General features: G+C 42.5%; 1 protein-coding gene across 1 annotated transcript in view; it reads right to left on the minus strand.

The window, feature by feature from the left end:
- Positions 1-5,402, minus strand: part of LOC146820990 (N-acetylglucosamine transporter UNC93A-like) — a 38,997-nt gene extending 33,595 nt beyond the window's left edge. Inside the window, exons 1-2 of the mRNA XM_085611900.1 lie at positions 5,290-5,402; positions 3,402-3,586 (exon numbers count right to left, since the gene is read on the minus strand). Coding sequence (XP_085468026.1) covers positions 3,402-3,491 — 90 coding nt within the window. The 5' untranslated portion in view covers positions 3,492-3,586; positions 5,290-5,402. The remainder of the gene's footprint in view (positions 1-3,401; positions 3,587-5,289) is intronic.
- Positions 5,403-10,457: the final 5,055 nt, after the last annotated feature.

Raw genomic sequence — 10,457 nt, forward strand, 5'->3', positions numbered from 1 at the left:
AAAAATGAAAACAGGCACTGTGCTGAAATATAAAGAGTGGCGCTTGAGTACATAAAAGTTCTGCACATGGTGGCCCATGAAGCGGTCACTATGCTGATAAAAAATAAACATGAAAGCGGGCGTTGTGCTTAACCATGAAGCGCAGCGCACATGCACATAAACGTTATGCGCATGCCAGCCCATGAAGCATGCGCCATGGTGATAAAAAATAAACATGAAAGTGTGCGCCATGCTAAAACATGAATGTGGCATCCATGTACAGTAAAGTTATGCGCGCTGTGGACCCCGAAGTGGGCACCGTGGTGATAAAATATCACTAACAGGAAATAAAAGAAGTAGTCCCTAAATGAAACACAAACACCTACAACATGAGTAAACTGTAATTTGCCAGTGCTCCTTGGCATAAAACGGAAGTGATGTATCAGGAGCGCCAACATATAAGGAGCCAGGAAAGAAGAGCAAACTGTAATTGGCCAGTGATCCTCTGCATAAAATGGAAGTGATGTATTGGGAGCACCCACCAATAAGGAGCCAGGAAAGAAGAGCAACGCAGGAGTGAACCAATGGCAAGCAGCAGGTGGGATTACACTCCGTATACTGATTACAGTAGGTCATGCAGAGAGTGCATGCACGCTTCCTAGGCTTGACCTAAAAATGGGGATAGAGTCCATCTATTTCCCTCCTTGATTAGGTTGTCAAAGTTCTGGGGGGGGGCTCTTGCTGGATAGATTATCAACTTGGTCCCAGGATTATAATATCTTTATCAATATGGTTTCCAAACCGGAATATGAACTATTGGCCAACGTTTGAAACTTTACTTAATCCAGAACAAATACACAGTGGCACGGGATCTGTCCAGTTAGACTCCATGGATTTGACAGCAGATTTTGAACGGATTAACCAGGATAAACTTTGGAGAATCATTTTGGACATGGGCGTAGACCATAATATAGTGTATTTCTTGAAGGATATCCTTGCCCACATGACTGCCTCGGTTAGGTACACACCTGATTGTCAGTGCACAGACTATCTTTACACCAAGCATGGAGTCAGGTAGGGGTGCATCATGGCCCGCTTCTTATTCACCATATATATTAATAAACTTGAACAAATGTTGGTTGAAAGGGGAGATGATTGTCCAAAAGTAAAAAAACGTCCCTTGCCCATCCTGCTTTATGCAGGTGACTCTGTTCTCATGGCTAAAATGACCAGGGGTCTCCAAACTCTTGCCATCTCATTTGTAAGTTTTATGGAAGAACTGGACCTTAGCACCAATGTTAGTATGTTTCACGTGACGGTAGTCGGCCCAGGAAAACAAAATCTAGACTTTTTATGATAGGCACACAGACTCTCACAAGGGTGAAAGTTATCCAGTATCTGGGTGTCTTGCTTGATGACGATTTATGATGGAACCCTTTATCCATTAAGCAGTTGGATCTTGTCCGGACCAATATAGCCACCTGAAAGTTGCTTCCAGATTGGACAGGTAACCAATTCACCCACTGCTACAAGTTTATCTAGCCAAAAGTGTGTCTAAAGTTTGGTGTGGGAGTGCCATATGGGGTTATAGATCACATGACCCCCTTCAGGTGGTAGAAAATGTAGTTTTGAGAAGTCTTCTTGGCGTTCCTCGGAGCACCCATTCTTACATAATACATGAAGAGCTGGGAGTAAGCTACCTCTCTGATATTATAGCCCTTCACGCTCTTTTATGTGGGATTGACACTTGGACGAAAGGAACCCATTTCAATAGAGTGATATTGCAGGAATGTCTATCTCTCGACATTGCCCTATAAATTCCGTGGCTAAAGTATATCAAGATAGCCCTTCCGAACTTGGGAAGGGGGGACCTGTTTCTTTTCCCAGATAAGATTGTAAAGGCAGATCGAGGCTGGGTCAGTTGCAATTTTGTGAGGCATGCACTACATGAGAGAGTCTCTGACCCTACTGGAAAGTTCGGGAAAGGATATGTGCTGTTGAAAAGCAATTTAGGCATAGAACCTTATTTGACTAGTGTTACTGCTAGCTACGTGCACATTTTGTTGACTACATTCAGCCTTAATTTTTTACCGCAAATACTTGCTTTCCCTCAGGGTTGGCATGATCCATCTTCTTTGGCACCCTGCAGCTGTGATCAGGTGTCTCCACAGGACACCATGCATTTTACAATGTTTAGCATGTTTTATTAGTTCCTGGGAAATACTTCTTTGGTCCCTCTTTTTAAAGCTCGTGATTTTAAACAAGTACGGCCAGCTCTTCTGTTTTACAAATGCTCTCTGAGGACATTGTTTTTAATGTTGATAGTTTTTTAAAGGCTGTTGTCAGATCAAGAATATCGATGTGGGATTGATTGTACCCTGGTACAGCGGTATGAATTGATCATAAATGTCATTTTTTGTATGACTTTTATTTCATTGTATACTTGTTGTAGGCTTTTGTTTTTATTTCATTTTAACCGAATAATTCTTATTAATCAATCAATCAACTATCATACTTCTTATTACACAACATAAACAACATAGTTCTCTTGATAGTTCTTAAGACAATGTACAAACTCTACTTCGTATGATGACTCAGTCCCTGGTCTGCAATGAAACTCTAGAGCAATCAAAATACAATGTGCAAGTACCAAGTTCATAATAATGGGTGTTCGCTATACAAATGCTTATAACACAAAACAACATCAAATATGGAAATGCTAGGTATTTTCATACCATCTATTCAAAGATGATGTATGAGGGATGATATAAAGAGATGACTATAAAATATATGTTTCATGAAGGATACTTTTACCGCACTTTTAGAAAACATTTGGAATAATCTGCCTGGTTTATCAGAGTCGTCCTGGAAAATATATATTTGTAAATGAATGTTCAAACCTCTCATGAAAATGTGTAACTGTGCAAAATAGTTCTGGTAATAGTGCATCAAATAGAGCACTTTGAACAAAACACATTTCAGTTACCAGTAGGGCGACATAACTGGCTTTCTTTTCAACAACCTCAGAAAGAGGATGGTGCTGAATCGAGTTTGCCAGGGGCTGTAGTCATCACAGATCACAATACCAATCCCCAAAATAGTAGACTACAGCGATATCGTGACCATAGCATCGACTCCCAATATATCGAGGAAAGTGTAGATTTGGTATTATGAAGTATTCCATGACAACAGAATCAATGTTATGACCTCAATATATGTGTTGGTTGATATTTTGATCACAATATAGTGGAGCGACAAGCTATGGCCTACATATATGCCACAATGGTACCTCATAGATAGATTACTGATTTGTGCTATCGGAAGAACTATCCAATGTACATACAGGACTGAGCAAGGGAGAAGGAAGTGGGATAATTACAAATTTAAAAAAGTGAAATTGAAGCATCACGTTTATGATTTACCTGCAAAATCTGAAGTCCTATATAGGCTATATAGAGAAATAGCAGTCCAAAGGACAGGATCAATATATTCTTGAGGTGTGCAATTCCCATTTTTATTACTCTTGTGATCAGCTCCGCACACTGTAATGTTTTGCTTTGTGGCCCCTTCGAGTTGGCGTTGATTCTCACACAAGGATCAATTTACTCTGCAGAAAAAGGAACAGAAATATGCGCTGTTATGAAAGTCACATCGCCTTTGTCACCATTTTAATTACAGTATTTATTGTAGGTTGATGAATAAGGGCAGTAATATCTGTTTTACGTGCTATCTTTCTATCGGATACATTATTAATTTAGGAAAACGATTATGATAATTAGAAAAGAGCTGCACAAAGAAATGCATGCTGATCTGTTAATGCAGGCATCGTGTCACAATGGAAAACATATGTGCCACTGTAATGACCATGATCCGAACTGGCAGTTTTAATTTAGAAACATACGCCTTGAATACGAGATAGTCAATGTAGGATTCAAATCAATGAACCAAACCGCATTTGCACGTGTTTTCTCGCACATCGGCGAGGAGCAGATGACTTTATCAGGATGTTAAAGTGCACATCTTGTGCACACAGGCAGGCAGTGTTCTCAAACGGAACCTGCTCACCAAGGGAGGACTCGGATGGCCGTAGACTGGCTGCTCAGCAAGTTGGGGTCAGTCCTTCCTTGAATACTAATAGAGCAAGCGTCCACTCACGCCTTCAGTTTTCGCTGGTTCCCAGCAGAGCATCAGATCCGCAGCCCTCCAGACAATTGGGCCACAGAATACATATTCCTCTATGTGCCTTAAAATATCTATTTGTATAAAACGTCTTGCTGTATACAGATTGCACGCTTACATAAACTTTAGTGCAGAGCAGGCTACAAAGCGGGATACTTTTGCCCCCCCCCCCCCCATTAAAACTGCATATTTTTATAGCTCGAACTCGACCCGAAGGTATTGTAGCGCTTCACACGAGCACCGTATTTACATTACACATTCAGGCACGGGGAGATTAAGTGATTTGCCCAGAATCACAGGCTGTGCACGCGACCCCGAGGCTCGAACCCTGGCTTCCATCACCAAAGTCGCCCGTTTAGCAGACGGACCACATCCTCTCCCCATTGCACTGGTGGGACCGGTGCGATAATCTTTTGGCTGTGCCCCCCTCCACCATACCAAACTCGTGGACGGGGCGGTGTACCATTTGTGAATGCACTCTGAAACTTCCAATGGCGCGTGCTTTAAGACAGCATGCTCAAAGGCGCCCCCCTGTGATTGGTGCCCGGTACAGCGGCACCGCCTGCAGCATCCTAGCAGGAGAAGGAAAACAGGGAGTAGAAAAAGCACCTGCGGCACACCTTCATGGATGAGAATACACTTGGATCAACAACTGCCACATTCCTGGACCAAAGCCAGTCTTCGGGACAGGGCCAAATGTCATGTGCACCTCTAATTGTTCGCACGTTCTGTCCATTTTGTGCACATGCAAATTTGTTTGCGAATTCCACCATGCACTAATTACTAACTACACAGAAAACAAGTGTTAGGAATCGGGCCCACAGCGAAATGAAACGCTGCATTTCTTGGTTTAAAATCTCAGGGGAAACCATTCGCAGTTACTGAGAGCACTTATTTGGAAATCAACAGATAGTAAAACAAATCTAATTGGCTGATACTAGCAAGCGAGCAGCTGATTGGAAGCAATGCAATCTAAGCACGTTATATTTTAAGAATGAGGGATTTATAATGACAATTGCCCTTTACTGAAGAAACAGATTACGGTTCAGATTAGGATTATGAAGAAACGTGTGCCGTTCCTATGAGAGAACGCACACCAATTTATCTTGTTATAATAAAAATTTAACTTACATTTCTGTGAAGATGTGTCCCCTCAGTTTATCAGACGATAGTCTTGTGCAGGTTAAAAAGAATGGACGTGCAAGGGAAGGTGTTCACGCAGATTGAGTCCTTATCACAGTCTTGCTAAAAGCTAGTAAGCCTCCTTTATATCAAGTCATGCAGCACACACCCTAACATTAAAGACACATTAAAAATAGAAAATGTTGGATGGCTACGCCTTCATCCATGTTTCGCCTGCATTGGGAAGTTTTATTTCATCATCAATTACATACATTATGCTCTGTCAACTTCCTATTTCATAAAACGTGTTTTGTAATATAGCACTTTTCCTGTTGCACTGCAAACATCTATTTTTAGCACACGGTTCAACAGTAAGACAAAACCGAAAAAAATGAAAGAAAATATGTTTACACTACAGAATTACAGGTGGTCTGTATTCAAGAATCTACGTATTGTATTCAAATTATCATTGCCTTTAATGCCCTCTAATAATTTGTCAAATTTCAAAGCTGTTTAAAAGTTATATGTGATAGGTCCACATCTCTAAACCAGGGTTTGGAATGAAGACTTCCCAAGCCTTACTTTGAGAGTGCTTTTCGAAGTTTGATCTCAAGAATCGAATAATATTGCCTGCTACTAGCTCTAGTCTAAGACCATACCACTTCTGTGAAAACATTTACCCCAAATCAATTGGCACTCAGCATTCTACCAGCAAAAAAAGTGTTCTAGTATTCCATTTCCCACACCTTCAATAACTGTTTTCTTTAAACAAAGTCTAGGGAGGTGAGGCCAAGATGGCAGAGGAAAATGATGTAACTCGCAGACCACAGCACGGGCCTCCTATGATTATAGCCATCTTTCGAATAACACGCCAGTGCCAGAAATAACTACTGGAGAAGAGTAGTTTGTGCCCTCCTTTGAACTTACCATAGGAGTACGTCATAATCATGGTACATTTGCAATCACTTATTCTCTGTGTGACTAATATATGAAAAAAGATGGAGGAAGACAAGATGATTACATATCCTCTTGATTAACCAGACTTTCATGTATACATTAGAAATGTACTGACAAGGGGGGAATCAGTATTGTGTGTACGAATAGCAAAGTACATGTGTTTATTGATTACTTTAACATTTCCCCCATACTCCTTAGTATTTTAAGACTTTCCACTTATAACTGTTTAAATGTGCTGAAAGTATTCTTAGCCGTTCATAGAAAATGTGCAGGTAATGTAAACCGTGTGTAGTGGAGAGGTGTGGCTCACTAGTTAGAGGTGGCAGACCCGTAAGCAGAGAATCCACCCGACGCGGCAGGGTCGTGGACCAGGGTCAAAACGGACTCAATAATTCTCGCCTCGGTACCTATTCTAACCAGGAACACACTCGGCATCTCTGGGCATTAAGCTTGCCTCATCTCTACAACGGCCCCCCACAGACGCCGGGGATGCCTGGTTTCACCTTGGAGATACCCAGAAAGGGACCATCTCACAGGGATAGCCAGGACGGGTTCCCCAGCGGTCTACAGCGCCGGGACGCCCCGTTGCTGGGGTAGCTGTGCGCTTTACAAGTCTACAACATTTACATTTACATTGTTAATTTAGTTTAACTGTAGGCCTGAATTGCAATTCCAATTTGCTTCCCAGCTAACATTTGAATTCTTATTTTTCCTGCATTGTGGAATGTTGCATGCTTCTTCTGGTCCTGCTGCAGGTGGACAAGGATTCATTAGTTTGAGAGAAAGAATTATTGTTCTTAGTAGACAGAGAGGCCTAAGAAGGAGAAAATAATAACGGATGAAGGACAAGTTCTCGTGGGAGAAGGAGATGGCGCCAAGGACGTGTAAAATATTTCACCGTATGAACATGGAGGCAGAGAAAGGAAGCCAGAGAATGGTGGAGATGGAATTTTACCAGAGTCCCGATGGGAGGTGCCTTAATATGGCGACTGCGTATGTTATATTAGAACATTGGAATGTTGGGAGCTCCATTGAAAACAATGCAGTGGCTCCAGGCATATAATGGCCGGCATAAGCCCGGAGCTCCAACATTCCAATGTTTCTAAGGCTTCAGGGAGCCAGAGGGGATTTCAATCCCCTTGCTTTCCCTGAAGCCTTTATTTTATTTGTTAGAACATTCTGCCCTCTAGTGGCAGAATGTTCTACTAGCCTTATAGCCCTTCGTAGCTGGGTTATACCGGCTATTAAAGTCCCGCTCCCTTGTTAAAGGCCCTCTCTTTCGACTCGGGCCTTTAACGCTGGAGCAAGCCTTTAATAGCCGGTATAGCCCACTATGGCGGGCGATAAGGCTATAATGTAGTTAGGGACAGCTGACACTGCTTTAGGACACCTTGAGGTACAGACCTCACCTTTGACTTTGTGGTTTTATGCTACTTGACACTGGTTGGAGTTGCTTCTTAGGAAGACTCTAACAGCGGACACCTTTTTTGTTCCTTTCCATAGCCTGCCCTAAATTAAGATTCCAATTTTAAGGTAGTGTAGGGATAGTTAGGGATTTTGTAGGGTTTTCCATGAAACTCGATGCAATCCAAAGTACATTTTCGTCTTTTGATAACCTACGTTGCAGTGATCGAGCTAGTTGTTTTCTTTATGCTGTGCCGCCTCAATCAGTTTCGGAAATTTAACTTCATTCTGTTTACTTTGTATTTTTACACCATAATGCTTCGATTGGTGTATATTAACCTGTTTCAAGACTTGAAGTAAACAAACTAACTTGAATTTTGTTGTCAACCTGGATTATTTCCTGTAATTGTGGAAACCATAACTCTAGAGATTCAAAAGGAGTTTTATCTTTACTTCTCATGCTGCATAAAAAAAACATCTGTCTATAGAATTTAGGAGCATGGGTTCCAGGTCTCTCGCTACACAGTGTAGTCATGACCCACTGCATTCATGGGCTATGACACCGGATGGAGGCAGACAACTGTCTGCACATCGCCACTTAAATCTAATAAGGGCATGGGGTAATTAAGATGGGGGCCAGTACTTCAGAGCCTGATAGGAAAGACAAGTATGGTTCTAACATAGAAGTGCCCTAGACCTCGACCGGGAGGTTCTCTAAAAAGCAGGCATTAACCAGTCAATTCCTCCGATATGCGAAAATGGCAACAACACCCTGTGGAATTTGTCCCTCATTCCCAGAGCCCCCCCCCCCCCACCCCGGAATCCCAGACTCATTTAGCTCTGCTTAGTCAAGCCCAGGCATTGAGGGAGGCCCAAACACAGGTGGAACTCCCAGTACATGCCAAATGGCTTGAAGTGCTGGTAGTGCCCCTATCAGCAAAGGAATGAGAGGGAATCCACGAGGGGGGTGAAGCACACATCTTTAATCGCTAGATTTAAGTTAATCCCATTCAATATAGTTCACCAGGTTAACCTCACCCATACCGCCCTACATGCACTATACCCTAGACGTCCCTCTTCTTGCCCCGTTGCTCTGTGCTGGATGCAGTCTTTACACATATATGGGGTTGCCCCAGGATAGACAAGTATTGGGAAACAGTGCTCAAATCCCTGCATGCAACCATAGGTTGGTCCACACCCAGAGAAGTGGGACAATGTCTGTTAGGTCAGATTCCTGTGGAAAAAAAAGAAGTGCCTACATGCCCCTAGACAATCTTGATGTCGGGTGCTAGTATAGAGGGCATTGACATCCATTGTGACTAAAACATAATTGTTTTCCCCTGTAATGTCTTGTAATCATTTTATGAAGTCTTTGGTACCCTAATGTAAGCAGGTAAAGATTTCACAAACAGGCAAAAGAAAATAGTCAATGTATTCTGAAGTGTGTTCTAAATGACTGACTCTAGCTCAAATTATAGGTCTGCCTGAGGAAATTCTTAACACACTTGCATAGCTGCGGTAGACGATACAACGTAGGGGTTATCAGTGACTCATTTTTTCAAAAAACAATTCTCATCCCACAACAGCAAGCCTCTATCCTTCCTACCTGTTTACAGTTCAAAAAAATCTGTTTATGAGATTAATGTAGTAATATTTAGGAAATTTCTCATAACACTGGGTGTCATTGAGTTGTCTCAAACCTACGCCTATGTATTATTCCCTGGGCCAGATGATGACATTCCCTCAATATCTGAAGGGTTGATCACAATACTAGTGTCATTTTGTAATGCTGCAATAGCGTCTCCTTGTTGTAGCATCAAGTTAGGTGAGTGTCTAAAAAGTTTCAGCGCTCTGTCAATTATCTCTCTATGTTTGCTTTGTTCGCTCACTTTGCCACTAGATTCTAGCTAGCCTGGCGGATGAAGGGTGTTACCCAGAAACCGGTCCCAGGATGCTTGTTTCCGGTTCAGGGAGGACCTGGCATGGCATATTGGGCTGGACTGTTCCGATGAGGCCCAGGGTTAAGACTGATTTGCATATAGCTGAGTCTGAACTGAAGTGGCGAAGTGAGCTAAAGAATTATGATGGATTCAACCCAGATCTGTGACTGGGGGTGAGTGTCTGAAATGTTTCGGCGCTCCGTCCATTATCTCTTTGTGTTTGCTTTGTTCGCTTTAAGTTGGCAGGGTATGCCCAAACGTGGGTCCCTTGCTCACTTTGCCACTGGATTCAAGCTAACCTGGCTGATGAATGGTGTTACCCAGAAACCGGTCCCAGGATGCTTGTTTCCGGTTCAGGGAATACCTGGCTTGGCAGTTCAGGCTGGACTGTTCTCATGAGGCACAGGGTCCAGGCTGATTTGCATATAGCTGGGTCTGAACTGAGGTGGCGAAGTGAGCTAAAGAATGATGATGGATTCAACCCAGATCTGTGACTGGGGGTGAGTGTCTGAAAAGTTTCAGCGCTCCGTTCATTATCTCTTTGTGTTTGCGTAGCATCAAGTTATACACTATTTGATAACATTTATGTCCCGGGACCTGCAAGTCCCTAGGCACCTTCTCACATATATTGCTTACGTTATCTCTTGCAGTTTGGGGGATTAATCTCAGTTCGGAAGTAAGGTGTGTTTCCGGGGCATAATCAGTACTGATACCAAAATGTTTCACTGTTTGCACACTTGCTTTCAATCCTAAGGGGCCAGTGCTTTCAGTAGTGTCCTCAACAATACATTGCAAATCATGCAACAAATCCAATACCTCTATATCTGAGAACAACTGATTAGTGGTATCTTTATGTCTGACAGGCCCACTTATAGA

Source organism: Triturus cristatus, chromosome 6, assembly GCF_964204655.1.
Source record: "Triturus cristatus chromosome 6, aTriCri1.1, whole genome shotgun sequence".
NCBI classification, from domain to species: Eukaryota; Metazoa; Chordata; class Amphibia; order Caudata; family Salamandridae; genus Triturus; species Triturus cristatus.